Source organism: Pseudophryne corroboree, chromosome 5 (assembly GCF_028390025.1).
Source record: "Pseudophryne corroboree isolate aPseCor3 chromosome 5, aPseCor3.hap2, whole genome shotgun sequence".
In the NCBI taxonomy this organism is placed as follows: domain Eukaryota; kingdom Metazoa; phylum Chordata; class Amphibia; order Anura; family Myobatrachidae; genus Pseudophryne; species Pseudophryne corroboree.
In genome coordinates this window covers 788,719,933-788,741,534 of record NC_086448.1, presented here as the reverse complement: position 1 = coordinate 788,741,534, position 21,602 = coordinate 788,719,933, and the positions used below count along the sequence as shown (strand labels likewise).

The 21,602-nt window shown below is 46.9% G+C and overlaps 1 protein-coding gene across 1 annotated transcript in view; it reads left to right on the top strand.

Moving 5' to 3' along the window:
* The window catches only part of LRRC72 (leucine rich repeat containing 72), a 98,077-nt gene that overhangs the window by 54,890 nt on the left and 21,585 nt on the right, over positions 1–21,602 (top strand). The window contains exon 5 of the mRNA XM_063924414.1: positions 12,044–12,157. Coding sequence (XP_063780484.1) covers positions 12,044–12,157 — 114 coding nt within the window. The remainder of the gene's footprint in view (positions 1–12,043; positions 12,158–21,602) is intronic.

The following is a 21,602-nucleotide window of genomic DNA, read 5'->3' as shown; positions in this document are numbered from 1 at the left end:
GCTCAGATCTATGAGATCCATGCATGTTTATCAGTGGGAAGGGGTGGGAAAGTGTTACATTTGTTAAAAAAAAATGCGTGGGGTCCCCCTTCCTAAGCAAAACCAGCCTCGGGCTCTTTGAGCCGGTCCTGGTTGAAAAAATATGGGGGGAAAAGTGACAGGGGTTCCCCCATATTTAATCAACCAGCACCGGGCTCTGCTCCTAGTCCTGGTTCCAAAAATAAGGGGGACAAAAAGCGTAGGGGTCCCCCGTATTTTTGAAACCAGCACCGGGCTCCACTAGCCAGGTACATAATGCCACAGCCGGGGGACACTTTTATATAGGTCCCTGGCATTACATACCCAACTAGTCATCCCTGGCCGGGGTACCCTGGAGGAGTGGGGACCCCTTCAATCAAGGGGTCCCCCCCCTCCAGCCACCCAAGGGCCAGGGGTGAAGCCCGATGCTGTCCCCCCATCCAAGGGCGGCAGATGGGGGGCTGATAGCCTTTTTGGAAAGTGTTGAATATTGTTTTTAGTAGCAGTACTACAAGTCCCAGCAAGCCTCCCCCGCAAGCTGGTACTTGGAGAACCACAAGTACCAGCATGCGGTGGAAAACCGTGCCCGCTGATACCTGTAGTACTACTACTAAAAAAATACCCCAATAAAAACAGGACACACACACCTTGAAAGTAATAGTTTATTACATACATCCACACCTCCATACATACATACTTACCTATGTTCACACGAGGGTCGGTCCTCTTCTCCATGTAGAATCCATGGGGTACCTGTTGGAAAAATTATACTCACATAATCCAGTGTAGCTCGGCCCTCTTCTGTTGTATTTGTAATCCACGAACTTGGCAAAATAAAAAAACGAACACCGACCACGCACTGAAAGGGGCCCCATGTTTTCACATGGGACCCCTTTCCCCGACTGCCAGGAACCCCCCCTGACTTCTGTCTAAGAGGGTTCCTTCAGCCAATCAGGGAGCGCCACGTCGTGGCACCCTCCTGATTGGCTGTGTGCTCCTGAAGTGTCTGTCAGGCAGCACACGGCAGTGTTACAATGTAGCGCCTATGCGCTCCATTGTAACCAATGGTGGGAACTTTGTGTTCAGCGGTTGACTGAAAGTAACCTCACCGCTGACCACAAAGTTTCCACCATTGGTTACAATGGAGCGCATAGGCATTGTGGTTCTCCAAGTACCAGCTTGCGGGGGAGGCTTGCTGGGACTTGTAGTACTGCTACTAAAAACAATATTCAACACTTTTCAAAAAGGCTATCAGCCCCCCATCCGCCGCCCTTGGATGGGGGGGACAGCCTTGGGCTTCACCCCTGGCCCTTGGGTGGCTGGAGGGGGGGGACCCCTTGATTGAAGGGGTCCCCACTCCTCCAGGGTACCCCGGCCAGTGGTGACTAGTTGGGTATGTAATGCCAGGGCCGCAGGGACCTATATAAAAGTGTCCCCCGGCTGTGGCATTATGTACCTGGCTAGTGGAGCCCGGTGCTGGTTTTAAAAATACGGGGGACCCCTACACTTTTTGTCCCCCATATTTTTGGAACCAGGACCAGGCGCAGAGCCCGGTGCTGGTTGATTAAAGATGGGGGAACCCCTGTCACTTTTTTCCCCATATTTTTTCAACCAGGACCGGCTCAAAGAGCCCGAGGCTGGTTTTGTTTAGGAGGGGGGACCCCACGCATTTTTTTTTTTTACATTTTAACAAAGTTTTACTTTTTACGAAAGATGCACAATGAAGCCCAGCACGGATCGCACAGATCCGGCCGAGATTCATTGTGTTAAAGTCGGCAGTGTTTTACAATTCACTCCCGTAAAACACTGCCAAAAAATACGAATGACATCGAAATCGGTAAATACGAAAATGCAGAATACGACAGGTTAGTAAATTAGTCGTAAAAAAGTCAAAAAGTTGCAAATTTACACTTTCGATGTCATTTGTGTTTGAACTTTAACCTCAGTCGGGAAAATACGAATTTTAGTAAATATACCCCATTGTTCCAATATCCTTCTGGCTTGTCCAGGTGATCTTTAGCATACTGCAGACAGGCAGCAATGTTCTTTTTGGAGAGCAAGGGCTTTGTCCTTTTAATCCTGCCATGCACACCATTGTTGTTCAGTGTCCTCCTGATGGTGGACTCATGAGCATTAACATTAGCTAATGTGAGAAAGGCCTTCAGTTGCTTAGAGGCTACCTTGGGTTCCTTTGTGACCCTACGAACAATGAGACGCCTTGCTCTTGGCATGATCTTTGTTGGTCAACCACTACTGGGGAGGGTAATAATGGTCTGGAATTTCCTCCATTTGTACACAATCTGACTGTTGATTGATCTCTTTAGAGATGATTTTGTAACCTTTTCCAGCCAGTTGAGAACATCAGACTTTGATAGTGTTGTGAACATCAGACTTTGATAGATCCCTGTTCCAGGGCCATAAGTAGGTGTGTGTGGAGTGTGCACTGCACATAGTGCTGCAGGGTAGGGGGTGCTGTTGGCAGCACTTGTCAGTTATGAATTATGTAATTACTTTCACTTGCAGCTTCCCCATTTTTGAAGCCCAGCATCACCTGACCACTCCTGTCTCCTACCCCCACCTCTTTTTTCGCTAATGCCTATACAGCAATCATCGACTTGACTTGAGAGCTCTTTGTGGTTAAGTCGCACTGTCCTTTATTACATTTCAGGATGCTGATGTGCCCAGGATTCGAACCCATTGCCTATGTCTTTGCAGTTGGATACTCTATTCACTGAGCTATCTGCCCTTGCATAAAAAGCTAGAGAATTCCAAGCTGGAGAGTTTTAACTATTTGAAGCTTACCTTGTACTTTGTGAAGGGGTGATCTATGTATTGTGTTGCTGCAAGGGATTGGATGTGTGACTGCACACTGCATGGATCTGCTTAATTATGGTGATGGTTATTTTTTTACGGTGTAAAAGGTAGCTTCATAGAGTTAGAAATCTCATCGTTTTTATGCTGAATCAAGTGGCTCGGATGCAGCAGGTTGTGGGTTTAAGTCATGAGGGGGGCAGCACATTGAAATATGTTATTCATTGAGGGGTATTGTGGCTGATTGAGGAGAGTTGTGTCCAAATATTTTTTTTTGCAGTGTTCTATAAATGTGTGTGTATAATATATATATATATATATATATATATATATATATATATATATATATATATATACAGGTTGAGTATCCCATATCCAAATATTCCGAAATACGGAATATTCCGAAATACGGACATTTTTGCGTGAGACTGAGATAGTGAAACCTTTGTTTTCTGATGGCTCAATGTACACAAACTTCGTTTAATACACACAGTTATTAAAAATATTGTATTAAATGACCTTCAGGCTGTGTGTATAAGGTGTATATGTAACATAAATGAATTGTGTGAATGTAGATACACTTTGTTCAATGCACAAACTTACAAAAAATATTGGCTAAAATTACCTTCAGGCTGTGTGTATAAGGTGTATATGAAACATAAATGCATTATGTGCTTAGATTTAGGTCCCATCACCATGATATCTCATTATGGTATGCAATTATTCCAAAATACGGAAAAATCCCATATCCAAAATACCTCTGGTCCTAAGCATTTTGGATAAGGGATACTCAACCTGTATATATATATATATGGGAAGGGGCATCATTGCATGGGCTTTCTCTTGGATCAATTTTGTCATGCGCCTTTACCGTGAGGCATGCGCCTTATGCCCCTATTGGAAATATATGTGGGGATGCGCCACGCCAATTCTCTCTTTGGCACAGGGCACCAAAAAGTCTAGTTACGGCTCTGCCCTGTTCTTTTGAAAAGACAGGTTGTCCACTCACACCTGATTGTCATCCCAAGGTGGATCTGCGTTTCAGAGAACGCCAGACAGAAAAGAGTCGTGGGGAGCGCCTAAGATTCCGTCCTCCACTACCTTCTACCGTCAGTTCACCAGTCGAGACAACCTAGGATGAGCCTATGCAAGTAAATAGGGCTCGTTTAACTACAGAAGAACGTCAAAGAAGGCGCAGGGAGAACTTGTGTCTGTACTACGGGGCTTTGGGACATATGGTAGCTTCCTGCACCCAGCGTCCGGGAAACCAATCCTCCTGACCAGTAGAGGAGACACTAGGTTAGGAATACTAAAACCGTCTCCATCCCATTCTGAACCTTTCTTAGAAGTTACCTTGAGATTGCCGCAAGGTTCTAAAGAGTTTCTCTCTCTTCTAGATTCGGGAGCCGCTGAGAACTTTATCACGGCAGATGTGGTCCAACAAATACAGATTCCTGCAGTTGATCTTCCATGTCCGATTTCCCTCTCCGCTGTTGATGGCAGTCGAATACCCAGTGGTGTTGTTACCCGTTAGACTCTCCCTCTTCAGTTATGTGTTGGAGCTCTCCATAAGGAGTTAAATAATTTCTTAGTTATTCCGAAGGCTAATCATAGAATTGTTTTGGGGTTCCCCTGGCTTTAGAAGCACAACCCAAGAATCGATTGGGTTAATATGCAAGTTTTGGCTTGGGGAGAGTCTTGTTCCTTTTCCTGTCTTACATGTGTCAAACCTCTGAATAAAAGTCAACTGGAAATCCTTCCGCAAGTTCCGCCTCAGTATTCATCTTTTTCGGATGTCTTTAGAAAGCAAGCGGCAGATAGACCCTGGGATTGCCCTATAAAATTAATTCCTGGGAATATTCCCCCAAGAGGCCGGGTATATCCTCTTTCAGTATCGGAAACAGAGTCCATGTCGGAATACAGCAAGAAGAACTTTGCCAGAAGAAAGATGGAGGTCTTCGCCTTGGCATTGATTACCAGGGTCTCAAATAACGATAAAGAACCGTTATCAGCTGCCCTTAATCACAGAGCTATTTGATCGATAAGGGAGCGTCTGTTTTCACCAAAAAAGAGGAGCATATAACCTAATTCGAATCAGAGCAGTAGACGAATGTAAAACAGCATTTAATACTTGAGATGGGCATTTTGCGTATCTTGTTATGCCCTTTGGACTTAACAATGCGCCAGCCGTTTTTCAAAATTTTGTCAACGAAATTTTCAGAGATTTACTTTATAGATCTGTCGTAGTTTATTTAGATGACATTTTGATTTTCTCAACCAATCTAGAAGATCATCGTTCACAAGTTCAAGAGGTCCTGCGGAGACTTCGTCAACATCATTTGTATTGCAAGTTGGATAAATGTGTCTTCGAACAACCTGTGGGTTGAACTTTGCCACTACGAAAGTTCAACCCCCAGTGTGGAAAATTTTCGTTCCGTAAAAAAAAAAAGTCCATAAAACCACAGACTTCATTCGACGCTCATACTGGTGGCTTTCTTTAAGGTCTGACGTCGCCACATTCATTGCCTCCTGTACCAAGTGTGCGCAGCACAAAGACCCTCATCAATGACCTGCCGGGGAATTAATTCCTCTTACTATTCCAAAATTGCCTTGGACACATCTCTCCATGGACTTCATCATGGATCTACCATCATCAAAAGGATTTTCCACCATTTGAGTGATCATCTATCGCTTTTCTAAGATGGCTCGTTTTGTGCCCCTCAAGGGTCTTCCTACTGCCCCCGAGTTAGCTCAACTCTTTAGATCTTCAAGTCCCATGGTCTTCCTCGTGATATCGTCTCGGACCTAGGAGTCCAGTTCATGGCTAAATTTTGGAGGACTCTCTGTGCTGCTCTACGAATTCAATTCAAATTCTCAACAGCATACCATCCACAGACCAATGGTAGCACAGAGAGGGTCAATCAAGATTTAGAAATGTTCCTCAGAATCCATGTTTCCTCCACTCAGGACGACTGGCTGGAACTGTTACCATGGGCAGAGTTTGCTCACAATAACTCTTACCACTCCTCTACAGGTCATACTCCATTTTATACTGTATACGGCTTCCATACTCGGGTTCCTCAGTTTTTAGACTTACTCACTCTGGATCTTCCTGCAGTTCAGAATTCACTCAAGAGGTTTTCTGGAATTTGGAGGAAAGTTCATCAAAATCTACAAAAGGCTTCTGCTCGTTATAAACTCAGAGCAGACAAGAAGGGGAGGTTAGTGCTTAAGTTGAAAGTGGGAGATCAAGTTTGGCTCTCAACTCGCAACCTGAGGTTATGAGTCCCATCCATGAAATTTGCACCCCGTTACATTGGCTCCTTTCCCGTGGAAAATATAGTCAATCCCGAAACTTACAGGCTCAAGTTACTTCCATATTTAAAAGTCTTTCCAACCTTTCATGTTTCACTTTTGAAGCCACTAGTTTTGAACAAATTTTGTAAAGTCCTTCCTCGCTCTCCAAGAGTTGTCACAGATCGTGGAATTCAATTTGAGATCAAGAGGATCCTTGATTCCCGAATAAGACATGGACGGTTACAGTATCTTCTAGACTGGAAGGGTTATGGCCCTGAGGAACGTTCCTGGGAGGACTCTTCGAATGTTCATGCTCCTGCTTTGCAAGTTTCATGAAGAGAATCCCAGTAAACCAGGTGGCTGTTCAGTGGCCATTCCGAAAAGGGGGGGTAATGTCACGGTCCGGCAGGTCGGGTCCCGGGAGCGCTGCTACTTACCCGTCCATACGCTCTTGGTCGATCCCTCCGCGGGGGCTGCAGGCTGCTGGAGGGTGCACAGCTTGCAGGTGTGTTGGAAGGTTTTAGGAGCAGAGGCAGCAGTGTTCGTATGTGCAGCTCCCAGCTGCAGAGGTGCGGTATGGGCGCCGCCATCTTGGAAGGGTCACCTGACCAATTTCATCCAGTAACCTGTAGGTCCAGGTTTAGCTCTGCTTGTCCTCCTGCGATATCCTCTCTTCCAGCGAACCTCAGCTTCGTCCTTGTCCCACAGCCCTCCGTCCACGAGAGAATGCCAGGTGTTCGTCCACGGGAGTCCGTGTCCTTCTGGGTCATCCATTTCCGGCAGTCAGACGAGTCGTTACACCAGTGATATGTCTATAGAGACTTATGAAAAGGACTTTCATTCGGCCCGCCTGGCTAATCCTGACTAAAGTCTCAGACATCGAACCCCAAGCCACACTTCCGGATTCACAAGTTGCAGCAGCTCTGACAGAAAATACCTGACTCTAATTTCATCTTCAGAATATTTGCTAAACCTAAAGGGTCGCATACTTTTGCCACTCATAGGCCCTCATTCCGAGTTGTTCGCTCGCAAGCTGCTTTTAGCAGCTTTGCACACGCTAAGCCGCCGCCTACTGGGAGTGAATCTTAGCTTATCAAAATTGCGAACGAAAGATTCTCAAAATTGCGAATAGACACTTCTTAGCAGTTTCTGAGTAGCTCCAGACTTACTCGGCATCTGCGATCAGTTCAGTCAGTTTCGTTCCTGGTTTGACGTCACGAACACACCCAGCGTTCGCCCAGACACTCCCCCGTTTCTTCAGACACTCCTGCGTTTTTCCCAGAAACGGTAGCGTTTTTTCACACACTCCCAGAAAACGGCCAGTTTCCGCCCAGAAACACCCACTTCCTGTCAATCACATTACGATCACCAGAACGAAGAAAAAACTTGGTAATGCCGTGAGTAAAATACCTAACTGCATAGCAAATTTACTTGGCGCAGTCGCACTGCGGACATTGCGCATGCGCATTAGCGACTAATCGCTCCGTTGCGAAAGAAAAATAACGAGCGAACAACTCGGAATGACCCCCATAGATATGTAATACCTGTATTGGATCATTTTCCGCAATAAAAAAATGAGCACGTCTAATTTTTTTGGTCTCATTTGTTTGATTTGGTCTCTTTGGTGATCTACTTTTGGGACTTGTGTGAAAATCTGAGGTATCTTTAGGCAAAATTTCAGAAAAAATATGGACTATTCTGAAGGGTTCACAAACTTTCAAGCACCACTGTACTGGCGAATGCCATCAGTAAATCTTTTACAGTACATAAGATAACATATAGTCATAGAACAACATGTATTGATCTTGCTAATAATTTGCTCATTGGAGATGTTCAGTGGAACTTTCAATTTCAGACAGTGGATTTTTGTCATCGCGTCAGACGCACCCCCTCTGTGATGTCGGAATCACACAGATTGATACAAGCCTGCAGTTGCTTTGCTTGGATGTAGCAGTGTGCATGGAGTGATTTATCTTCCACTGTGAGATAATCCTTCCTTCAGCTCCGCTTTCGGCCAATGTTTGACTTTCACTTTGCTTTCCTCTGCGCTGTGCCCCTTCTATGGCTCTGAGTGAAGAACAGCGCAGGGTGTAAGGATGGAAATCTCTGTCTGCTATTCCTGCTGCAATACACTTTCACTTTGTTTTATAGCAGGTCAGAGAAATGATCCAACATTGACAAACATTATCCCAATAATAAGGGCCAGGTGCTTCCTGATGATCACATACAAATAGCAGCTAGAGATAAAACCAAAACACACAAGGGTAAACCAAAGTTCCTCAAGTACTTTGTAGTTAAAGCAATAGTAAATGGACCTTCTGCGCTACACTGCTCTGTCAATCAGGACAGATCATAGCCAGATTAAGAGGGGGATGCAGGGCACACTGTACCCCTGGACCCCGTTTGTCAGGGTCCCCCCGGCCAAAACACACTGATATCACTAGCTTTCCCTCTTAATGTGAGAGCCAGAATGTGAGCAGGACAGTAGGCAGTGCAGGCAGAGACACAGGAATATCATGTTTCATGAGCTACCGACAGAGCTTTCTGACCAGAGGAGAGATAGGAGGGTGGAGAGACACGGGGATCTCAGCTTCTCCCCCTCCCCGCCTGGGTGTCTGAGTCCTGTGTAAACTTTTATTCAACTAAACCATTTGGGTCTAGAGAAAAAGACACACACACCGAGAGTCCTCCTGGGTCCTGTCCCAATATGTAAGTAATACAGAGGCTGATGCTATTCTTGCGTGTGACAAGATACATTTTATTTTTCTATGTATATTTTAAGATTGTTTAAGTTGTCTTTGTTCCACTACAAGAACATTTTATAAAATAGTTGTCTTTCAATTAAGTGGAGCTACTGTATAAACAGTACCCAGGTATTATTAAACAAGTGTTTATATCTATACTTCCCACCATGACCCATTCCAGAAGGGACAAAATGCTCTCTACCTGGACTTCCTTCTTAATTTATGATTGCAAACACCTGTGTTGAAACACCGTTCTTATCAATTAAATAGTTCAACACAGGTGACGCCAATCCTATATTAAGTGGGAAGTCCAGGCAGAGAGCATTTTGTCCCTCCTGGAATGGGACATGTTGAGAGGTATGCACAATCTAATATACATCCCCTACCTTCCACCGGGGCCCCCCTGTCTTAAGTGTCCCGGGCACCTCCAAGGCTTAATTCAGCCATGGGACAGATACTTTGTAAGAGGCCTACACACAGTGCGATTCTGGCTGTGAACGATTTTAGCTTAACGATTTCCCTTGAAGCTCCTGGAGTCTAGAACCAACGATACTGACTATAGTATACAAACTCAACGATTTTAGCTTTGAACGATTTTGGCTATTGAGTGGGCTGGAATGTTAGGAGGGGTTGGGACAGTCTATATTTTCCAACGACAACGATATGCGGGAGCGCGCATCGTTCATCGTTGGTTCTGTACACACGGCACAATGGGGGTCATTCCGACCCGATCGATCGCTGCAGTTTGTCGCAGCGCAGTGATCGGGTCGGAACTGCGCCGGCGCATGGCAGTCGCCGTTGCCTAGCGATCGCCTCTGAGACAGAGGCGGTCGCTGGGCGGGAGCGGGCTGACCAGTGGTGTTAAGCCGCCGTTTAGGGGGTGCGGACCGCTGGGGGGGGGGGGGGGGGGGTGCGGCAGCTGCGTGACGTCTCGCGCAGCTGCTGCGGCCAGCGGCAGCGTCGAACAACTCCAGTAATACAAAAGCATTGCAATGCTTTTGTATTTGTGCGGGGGGGGGGGGGGGGGGGCGGCACTGACATGCGTGGCGGACTAGCCCTGTGCTGGGCGTCCCCCCGCGTGTAAATGATCGTAGCTGTGCTAAATTTAGCATAGCTACGATCAACTCGGAATGACCCCCTGTATGCACTACTTTTTCTAATGATATAGAGCACAGGTTCTCAAACTCGGTCCTCAGGAGCCCACACAGTGCATGTTTTGCAGGTAACCCAGCAGGTGCACAGGTGTATTAATTACTCACTGACACATTTTAAAAGGTCCACAGGTGGAGCTAATTATTTCACTTGCGATTCTGTGAGGAGACCTGTAAAACATGCACTGTGTGGGCAGTGGCAAACGCAGGATTTTCAAGGGGGGGTTTCCAGAACTGGGCGGAGCCAAGCACGGGGGTGGGGACTGAGGTGACCCAGTATATGCTGGTTCCGTAAAACTAGTGTGTCTTTGTATATATACATATATATATATATATACATATACACACATATATACATATCTACATATATATATATATATATATATCTATATATACAGTACACACACACATATATATATATATATATATACACACATGTATATATATCATGTGTGTGTGTGTGTGTGTGTGTGTGTGTGTGTGTGTGTTTATATGTATGTATATACATGTGTATATATGTATGCACATGGATATATATGTACTATAATTAAAATAAAGTAAACTTTTATTAAGCAATTACAAGTGCCACCAGGAAGACAGCATGCTGCAGAGGACACTAAGATGCAAAATAAATAAATAAATGTGCCGTGTTCCCCTTTTTTCCACTTTCGTGGTGGAGAACATACACACTCGGGCGTTGACCAAATTTCTCTGTAAGATTCTATATTTCTAATTTAACTCTGAGATAGCTGCAGCTCTAAAGAAGGGACCACTTAATCCTTAAAGATTTTAACATACACCACAAAAATTATGTAAAGCGCTGCTGTCCCAGAATGAAATACATTTATCCAAAACAAAAATAAAAATATTTAATTAAGCACTTAATACACACGGCCGGTGTTTTGTATACACAATCACATTAATAAAATCATTTATAATAAGCATGCATGCTTCAACACTTAATACCAATAATTCTACTTTCTCTTTCAATATAACTCATAAGGAAGCAATTGTTGCCAATATTGTAACAGTTCCCAAACACTTTTATAGCTACATATAGCAAAGAATGTAGCTGATGATGGACAGTCTCTCGTATGTTACTGAAATGAGACAATCACTCTCTGTCTCTGCTGAATCCTGCCAATAATTAAAGCTGGTTTCCTTGAGTATTTATTGGGGACCCTTATAGGAATATTTAATATGACCTTGGATTGAATAGGTCCAACTGAGACAAAGTCATGGATCAAAATGCAGTCCCCAGGTAAGCGCTCCAAAGTTGGCGTGGACAATTAGCGGCACACTCCCATATTGATCTCACCCACTCCAGCCGAGCAGCGTTTAATGAAGAGTATCCTTCGTCCACTAGGCAGCAGACTTTAAAGTGCAGAACACAGCAACACCAGATGTGTACTTCTTTATGCATTTATCCGCCTATAATCATCAGCAGCTTCATCAGAAGAATATTTTTGTGGTGCAGAGGACGCTAGATAGCCATTAATAATACTCATGCAGCTAAAAAAAAAATAAAAACAATTTTTTTTGGTGGAGGGGGGTTTCTGGGTGCCCGGAAACCCCCCCTGGGTGCGCCACTGTGTGGGGACCTGAGGACCGAGTTTGAGAACCTATGAGATAGACCAGGGCTGGCAAACCAGTCCTCGAGATCTACCAACAGTACACATTTTCCAGACCACCTAGCTGGTGCACAGGTGTAGTCATTACTAATTAAGATGTGCTGCATTCATTCCTAACTGACAATTCTACAGATCTCCAGGAGGCCTGGAAAACATGAACTGTCAGTAGATCTCGAGGACCGGTTTGGACAGCCCTGATATAGACTATATAGTCCATCTCGTTATCTAGAATCATACCATGTGTATGCAGCTTTAGATAGGAGGAGCTTGGATAGTACTATATATGTGGAGAACATCCTTCTGACTTGTCACATTTATTGATTTCATTCTTTAGTTACTGATGGATTATTATAACTGCTACTGGTAATGTTTGCATTTTTCTCGATTCCAGGTTCTCTTAAGCATTTAACCTCATTGCACACCCTGATGCTCAATGGCAATCATCTCACAAAGCTGCAAGCGACTGTAAAGGAACTGAAGGGAATGAGTAACCTCCGTATTTTAAGTAATCACTGAGCTCATTCACCAGCCTACTTTATAGTCGTGTATCTCACAAATCTAATGATTATCTGGAGACTCCCTGATCCTGCCGAGAGCGCCACTTTCTCTCGTTCATTAGTCTACTGGAATCATGTCTAGGTTTGAGCACCCTCCTACTTTCCTGGACTGTACGGGAGACTCCTGATTCTCAGGTACTCCTCCCGGATTCCTGGAGAGTAGGCCACCTTCCTGGATTTGCTGCAAATCACATTGTCCTGGGTCAGATGGCTTTTATTACAGTGTGTTAGTATACTCAGAGTAACATGCATGTTGAGTCCTTCCTTCTACATTTAGGCCCTCATTCAGAGTTGATCGCTCGCTAGCATTCTTTTGCAGTCCAGCGAACAGATAGTCGCCGCCTACAGGGAAGTGTATTTTAGCTTTGCAAGTGTGCGAACGCATGTGTAGCCGAGCGGTACAAAAAACCGTTGTGCAGTTTCTGAGTTGCCCAGGACTTACTAAGCCACTGCGATCACTTCAGCCTGTCCGGGCCAGAATTGACGTCAGACACCCGCCCTGCGAACGCTTGGACACACCTACATTTCCCCAACCACTACCAGAAAACGGTCGGTTTCCACCCACAACTGGCTTCTTCCTGTCAATCACCGTATGATCGGCTGTGCGAATGGATTCTTTGTAAAACCCATCCCACAGCAACAATCCGCTTTGTACCTGTGCGACGCGCCTGCGCATCGCGGTGCATACGCAGTTCTGACCTGATTGCAGCGCTGCAAAAAACGCTAGTGAGCGATCAGGTCTGAATTACCCCTTTAGACATTTTAACAATCTCCCTTAGTTTTCCATCTGCTTCAGTCTTTACTATTAAATGTAATCATATTTTGAATTAAATTTAATTGACTATACTTCCCCTTGGATCTGTGTAAGGTGCAGAAACAAGATCTGTCATTAATGGTATAATAAAATAATAAAAATGGCAGAGTTCTATGAATTAATCATGATAAATTTTAATTAAAGCTGCTCTACCGTCTAAGTGCAACTTTTAAGGCGCCCGTGCCGTCCTCCCCTGCCCACAACCCAGATAAAGTAACATAGAGCCGACAGGGGTATCTTGTTGGCCTATATTTATTATTTATTAACAGTTTCTTATATAGTGCAGCAAATTCCGTTGCGTTTTACAACTGGACACAATGATAAGACAAAACTGGGTAATAACAAACAGAGGTAGGAAGGCCCTGCTCGCAAGCTTACAATCTATGGGAAAATAGGCTTTGATACAAAAGGATAGGTGCTATCTATTGCATAGTTGTCCACCAGATTGCAAAGGTTCTTGGTGGGCTGCATGATATCACATCACAACAATGATGAACCAGGGTCAGGAGGATGGGAAAGTGAAGAAAGAGAAAATATGTGGAGGATATGTGTGGACTGTACAGTGGTGATATAATTGGATAGGAAAGCTTATGAAGGTTATGTGAGTGGTTCTGGAATTTGATAGGCTTGTCTGAAGAGGTGAGATTTCAGGGAACACTTGAAGGTTTGGAGACTAGAGGAGAGTCTTATTGTACATGGTAGGGCATTCCACAGAGTGGGTGCAGCCCAAAGAAAGTCCTGCAGTTGTGCATGGGAGCAAGTCATGAGTGTGGATGAGAGACGTAGATCTTGTGAAGAGCGAAGGGGACAGGTTGGGAGATATTTTGAGATAAGAGAAGAGATGTATATTGGTGTAGTATGGTTAATAGCCTTGTGTGTAAGTAAAAGTATTTTCTCTAACGTCCTAGTGGATGCTGGGGACTCCGTAAGGACCATGGGGAATAGACGGGCTCCGCAGGAGACTGGGCACTCTAAAGAAAGATTTAGTACTACCTGGTGTGCACTGGCTCCTCCCTCTATGCCCCTCCTCCAGACCTCAGTTAGAATCTGTGCCCGGCCAGAGCTGGGTGCTTTTAGTGAGCTCTCCTGAGCTTGCTAATAAGAAAGTATTTTAGTTAGGTTTTTTTATTTTCAGAGAGCTTCTGCTGGCAACAGACTCTCTGCTACGTGGGACTGAGGGGAGAGAAGCAAACCTACTAACTGCGGCTAGGTTGCGCTTTTTAGGCTACTGGACACCATTAGCTCCAGAGGGATCGAACACAGGACCTGACCTTATCGTCCGTTCCCGGAGCCGCGCCGCCGTCCCCCTCGCAGAGCCAGAAGTCAGAAGCCGGCAGAAGCAAGAAAATATCGAAATCGGCGGCAGAAGACTCCTGTCTTCACATGAGGTAGCGCACAGCACTGCAGCTGTGCGCCATTGCGCCCACACAACCCACACACTCCGGTCACTGTAGGGTGCAGGGCGCAGGGGGGGGCGCCCTGGGCAGCAATTAGGATACCTCTTGGCAAAAAGACACATAAATACAGCTGGGCACTGTATATATGTACGAGCCCCCGCCATTTTATTACACAGACCCGGGACTGAAGCCCGCAGCTGAGGGGGCGGGGCCTTCTTCCTCAGCACTAACCAGCGCCATTTTCTCTTCACAGCTCCGCTGAGAGGAAGCTCCCCAGGCTCTCCCCTGCAGTATCAAGGTAGAAAAAGGGTAAAAAGAGAGGGGGGGCACATAAATTTAGGCGCAAAATTATCATAAACAGCAGCTACTGGGTAAACACTAAGTTACTGTGTAATCCCTGGGTTATATAGCGCTGGGGTGTGTGCTGGGAAATTCTCTCTCTCTCTCTCTCTCTCTCTCTCTCCCCAAAAGGCCTTGTGGGGTCCTGTCCTCAATTAGAGCATTCCCTGTGTGTGTGCGGTGTGTCGGTACGTTTGTGTCGACATGTTTGACGAGGACGGTTACGTGGAGGCAGAACAAGTGCAAGTGACTGTGGTGTCGCCGCCGACGGCGCCGACACCTGATTGGATAAATATGTGGAAGGTGTTAAATGATAATGTAAGCTCCTTGCATAAAAGGTTGGATAATCAGTCAGGGTCTCAACCCGTGTCTGATTCTGCAGCTCAGAGGCCGTCAGGGTCTCAAAAGCGCCCACTATCCCAGTTGGTTGACACAGATGTCGACACAGATTCTGACTCCAGTGTCGATGACGATGAGGCAAAGTTGCAGCCTAAAATTACTAAAGCCATCCAATATATGATTATAGCAATGAAGGATGTATTGCACATACCGGAGGAAAACTCTGTCCCTGACAAAAGGGTATATATGTATGGGGAGAAAAAGCAAGAGGTGACTTTTCCCCCTTCACATGAGTTAAATTAATTATGTGAAAAAGCATGGGATTACCCCGATAAGAAAGTGCTGACTTCCAAAAGGTTACTTATGGCGTACCCTTTCCCGCCAACGGACAGGATGCGCTGGGAATCCTCCCCTAGGGTAGATAAAGCTCTGACACGCTTATCTAAAAAGGTGGCCCTGCCGTCACAGGATACGGCCGCCCTAAAGGATCCTGCAGATAGGAAGCAGGAAAGTATCCTGAAGTCTGTTTATGCACACTCAGGTACTATACTGAGGCCGGCTATTGCGTCGGCCTGGATGTGTAGTGCTGTAGCAGCATGGACGGATAATCTGTCTGAGGAAATGGATATCTTAGACAAGGATACCATTTTACTGACCCTGGGGCATATAAAAGACGCTGTCCTATATATGAGGGATGTCCAGAGGGACATTTGCCTACTGGGCTCTAGAATAAATGCAATGTCAATTTCTGCCAGAAGGGTCCTGTGGACTCGGCAATGGACAGGTGATGCCGACTCCAAAAAGCACATGGAGGTGTTACCTTACAAGGGTGAGGAATTGTTTGGAGACGGTCTCTCGGACCTAGTTTCCACAGCTACGGCTGGGAAGTCAAACTTTTTGCCATATATTCCCTCACAGCCTAAGAAAGCACCGTATTACCAAATGCAGTCCTTTCGATCACAGAGAAGCAAGAAGGTCAGAGGTGCGTCCTTTCTGGCCAGAGGCAGGGGTAGAGGAAAGAAGCTGCACAACACAGCTAGTTCCCAGGAACAGAAGTCCTCCCCGGCTTCCACTAAATCCACCGCATGACGCTGGGGCTCCACAGGAGCCAGGAGCGGTGGGGGGCGCGTCTCCGAAATTTCAGCCTCCAGTGGGTTCGCTCACAGGTGGATCCATGGGCTATACAGATTGTGTCTCAGGGATACAAGCTGGAATTCGAAGTGATGCCCCCTCACCGTTACCTCAAATCGGCCCTGCCAGCTTCCCCCATAGAAAGGGAAGTAGTGTTAGCGACAATTCACAAGTTATATCTCCAGCAGGTGGTGGTAAAGGTTCTCCTCCTTCAACAAGGAAGAGGATACTATTCCACAATGTTTGTGGTACCGAAACCGGACGGTTCGGTCAGACCCATATTGAATTTAAAATCCCTGAACATTTATCTGAAAAGATTCAAGTTCAAAATGGAATCGCTCAGAGCGGTCATTGCAAGCCTGGAAGAGGGGGATTTTATGGTGTCTCTGGACATCAAGGATGCGTACTTGCATGTCCCCATTTATCCACCTCATCAGGAGTACCTCAGGTTTGTGGTACAGGACTGTCATTACCAATTCCAGACGTTGCCGTTTGGCCTGTCCACGGCACCGAGAATATTTACCAAGGTGATGGCGGAAATGATGGTGCTCCTTCGGAAGCAAGGGGTTACGATTATCCCATACTTGGACGATCTCCTCATAAAGGCGAGGTCCAGGGAGTGGTTGCTGATCAGCGTAGCACTCTCTCAGGAAGTGTTGCAACAGCACGGCTGGATTCTGAATATTCCAAAGTCGCAGCTGATTCCTACGACTTGTCTGCCCTTCCTGGGCATGATCCTGGACACAAACCAGAAAAGGGTGTTTCTCCCGGAGGAGAAGGCCCAGGAGCTCGTGACTCTGGTCAGAGGCCTCCTAAAACCAAAACAGGTATCGGTGCATCACTGCACGCGTGTCCTGGGAAAGATGGTGGCGTCATACAAAGCCATTCCCTTCGGCAGGTTCCATGCGAGGATCTTTCAGTGGGATCTGTTGGACAAGTGGTCCGGATCGCATCTTCAGATGCATTGGCTGATCACCCTTTCCCCCAGTGCCAGGGTGTATCTTCTGTGGTGGCTGCAAAGTGCTCACCTCCTCGAGGGCCGCAGGTTCGGCATACAGGACGGGTCCTGGTGACCATGGATGCAAGCCTCCGAGGATGGGGGGCAGTCACTCAAGGCAGAAACTTCCAGGGGCTGTGGTCCAGTCAGGAGACTTGTCTGCACATCAATATCCTGGAACTAAGGGCCGTATACAACGCCCTGAGTCAAGCGAAACCACTGCTTCAAAACCAACCAGTGCTGATTCAGTCAGACAACATCACGGCAGTGGCCCATGTAAACCGCCAGGGCGGAACAAGAAGCAGGGTGGCAATGGCAGAAGCCACCAGGATTCTTCGTTGGGCGGAGAATCACGTACTAGCACTGTCAGCAGTGTTCATTCCGGGAGTGGACAACTGGGAAGCAGACTTCCTCAGCAGACACGACCTCCACCCGGGAGAGTGGGGACTTCATCAAGAAGTCTTCACACAGATTGCAAAGCGATGGGAACTGCCACAGGTGGACATGATGGCGTCCCGCCTCAACAAAAAGCTAAAAAGATATTGCGCCTGGTCAAGGGAACCTCAGGCGATAGCTGTGGACGCACTAGTAACACCGTGGGTGTTCCAGTCGGTCTATGTGTTTCCTCCTCTTCCTCTCATACCAAAGGTGCTGAGAATTGTAAGAAAAAGAGGAGTGAGAACAAAACTCATTGTTCCGGATTGGCCAAGAAGGACTTGGTACCCGGAATTGCAAGAAATGCTCACAGAGGACCCGTGGCTTCTGCCTCTCAGACAGGACCTGTTACAACAAGGGCCCTGTCTGTTCCAAGACTTACCGCGGCTGCGTTTGACGGCATGACGGTTGAACGCCGGATGTGACAGCAAAGCATTATCACCGTATATGGCGAAAATATGTTGCTTGGTGTGAGGCCAGGAAGGCCCCTACAGAGGAATTCCAGCTGGGTCGATTCCTGCACTTCCTACAGTCAGGAGTGACTGTGGGCCTGAAATTAGGGTCCATAAAGGTCCAGATTTCGGCCCTATCCATTTTCTTCCAAAAAGAACTGGCTTCACTGCCTGAGGTTCAGACGTTTGTTAAGGGAGTGCTGCATATTCAGCCCCCTATTGTGCCACCAGTGGCACCTTGGGATCTTAACGTGGTGGTGAGTTTCCTGAAAACCCACTGGTGTGAGCCACTTAAGACCGTGGAGCTAAAGTATCTCACGTGGAAAGTGGTCATGCTGTTGGCCTTCGCTTCGGCTAGGCGTGTGTCAGAATTGGCGGCTTTGTCATGTAAAAGCCCCTATCTGGTTTTCCATATGGATAGGGAAGAATTGCGGACTCGTCCGCAATTTCTGCCAAAGGTGGTGTCATCCTTTCATTTGAACCAACCTATTGTGGTGCCTGCGGCTACTGGTGGCTTGGAGGATTCCAAGTTGCTTGACGTAGTCCGGGCTTTGAAGATTTATGTGACCAGAACGGCTGGAGTCAGGAAGACTGACTCGCTGTTTGTCCTGTATGCATCCAACAAGCTGGGTGCTCCTGCTTCAAAGCAAACTATTGCTCGCTGGATCTGTGGCACAATTCAGCAGGCTCATTCTGCGGCTGGGTTGCCGCATCCAAAATCAGTGAAAGCCCATTCCACGAGAAAGGTGGGCTCTTCTTGGGCGGCTGCCCGAGGGGTCTCGGCATTACAGCTTTGCCGAGCTGCTACTTGGTCGGGTTCAAACACATTTGCAAAGTTCTACAAGTTTGATACCCTGGCTGAGGAGGACCTTGAGTTTGCCCATTCGGTGCTGCAGAGTCATCCGCACTCTCCCGCCCGTTTGGGAGCTTTGGTATAATCCCCATGGTCCTTACGGAATCCCCAGCATCCACTAGGACGTTAGAGAAAAATAAGATTTTACTCACCGGTAAATCTATTTCTCGTAGTCCGTAGTGGATGCTGGGAACTCCGAAAGGACCATGGGGAATAGCGGCTCCGCAGGAGACTGGGCACAACTAAAGAAAGCTTTTAGGTCACCTGGTGTGCACTGGCTCCTCCCACTATGACCCTCCTCCAAGCCTCAGTTAGGACACTGTGCCCGGACGAGCTGACATAATAAGGAAGGATTTTGAATCCCGGGTAAGACTCTTACCAGCCACACCAATCACACCGTATAACTCGTGATACTATACCCAGTTTAACAGTATGAAAACAACTGAGCCTCTCAACAGATGGCTCAACAATAACCCTTTAGTTAACAATAACTATGTACAAGTATTGCAGACAATCCGCACTTGGGATGGGCGCCCAGCATCCACTACGGACTACGAGAAATAGATTTACCGGTGAGTAAAATCTTATTTTCTCTGACGTCCTAGTGGATGCTGGGAACTCCAAAGGACCATGGGGATTATACCAAAGCTCCCAAACGGGCGGGAGAGTGCGGATGACTCTGCAGCACCGAATGAGAGAACTCAAGGTCCTCCTCAGCCAGAGTATCAAATTTGTAGAATTTTGCAAACGTGTTTGCCCCTGACCAAGTAGCAGCTCGGCAAAGTTGTAAAGCCGAGACCCCTCGGGCAGCCGCCCAAGATGAGCCCACCTTCCTTGTGGAATGGGCTTTTACTGATTTAGGATGCGGCAGTCCAGCCGCAGAATGCGCCAGCTGAATTGTGCTACAAATCCAGCGAGCAATAGTCTGCTTAGAAGCAGGAGCACCCAGTTTGTTGGGTGCATACAGGATAAATAGCGAGTCAGTTTTCCTGACTCTAGCCGTCCTGGAAACATAAATTTTCAAGGCCCTGACTACGTCCAGTAACTTGGAATCCTCCAAGTCCCTAGTAGCCGCAGGCACCACAATAGGTTGGTTCAAGTGAAAAGCTGATACCACCTTAGGGAGAAACTGGGGACGAGTCCTCAATTCCGCCCTATCCATATGGAAAATCAGATAAGGACTTTTACATGACAAAGCTGCCAATTCTGACACACGCCTGGCTGAAGCCAAGGCCAATAACATGACCACTTTCCACGTGAGATATTTTAGATCCACGGTTTTAAGTGGCTCAAACCAATGTGATTTTAAGAAACTCAACACCACGTTGAGATCCCAAGGTGCCACTGGAGGCACAAACGGGGGTTGAATATGCAGCACTCCTTTCACAAACGTCTGAACTTCAGGTAGTGAAGCTAGTTCTTTCTGGAAGAAAATCGACAGAGCCGAGATCTGTACCTTAATGGAGCCTAATTTCAGGCCCATAGTCACTCCTGCAGAAATCGACCTAGTTGAAATTCCTCTGTTGGGGCCTTTTTGGCCTCACACCAAGCAACATATTTCCGCCATATGCGGTGATAATGCTTTGCAGTTACATCTTTCCTGGCTTTAATCAGCGTAGGAATTACTTCCTCCGGAATGCCCTTTTCCTTCAGGATCCGGCGTTCAACCGCCATGCCGTCAAACGCAGCCGCGGTAAGTCTTGGAACAGACAGGGCCCCTGCTGCAGCAGGTCCTGTCTGAGCGGCAGAGGCCATGGGTCCTCTGAGATCATCTCTTGAAGTTCCGGGTACCACGCTCGTCTTGGCCAATCCGGAACCACGAGTATTGTTCTTACTCCTCGTTTTTGTCCACCTGTGGCCGTTCCCATCGATTTACAATCAGCGTGAAGACTTCTGGATGAAGTCCCCACTCTCCCGGGTGGAGGTCGTGCCTGCTGAGAAAGTCTGCTTCCCAGTTGTCCACTCCCGAAATGAACACTGCTGACAGTGCTAGTACGTGATTTTCCGCCCATCGGAGAATCCTTGTGGCTTCTGCCATTGCCATCCTGCTTCTTGTGCCGCCCTGTCGATTTACATGGGCGACTGCCGTGATGTTGTCTGACTGGATCAGTACCGGCTGGTGTAGAAGCAGGGATTTTGCCTGACTTAGGGCATTGTAAATGGCCCTTAGTTCCAGAATATTTATGTGTAGGGAAGTCTCCTGACTCGACCATAGTCCTTGGAAGTTTCTTCCCTGTGTGACTGCCCCCCAGCCTCGAAGGCTGGCATCCGTGGTCACCAGGACCCAGTCCTGTATGCCGAATCTGCGGCCCTCTAGAAGATGAGCACTCTGCAGCCACCACAGCAGAGACACCCTGGTTCTTGGAGACAGGGTTATTAGGCGATGCATCTGAAGATGCGATCCGGACCATTGGTCCAACAGGTCCCACTGAAAGATTCTGGCATGGAACCTGCCGAAAGGAATTGCTTCATAAGAAGCCACCATATTTCCCAGGACCCGCGTGCAGTGATGCACCGATACCTGTTTTGGTTTCAGGAGGTCTCTGACTAGAGATGACAGTTCCTTGGCTTTCTCCTCCGGGAGAAACACTTTTTTCTGGACTGTATCCAGAATCATACCCAGGAACAGTAGACGT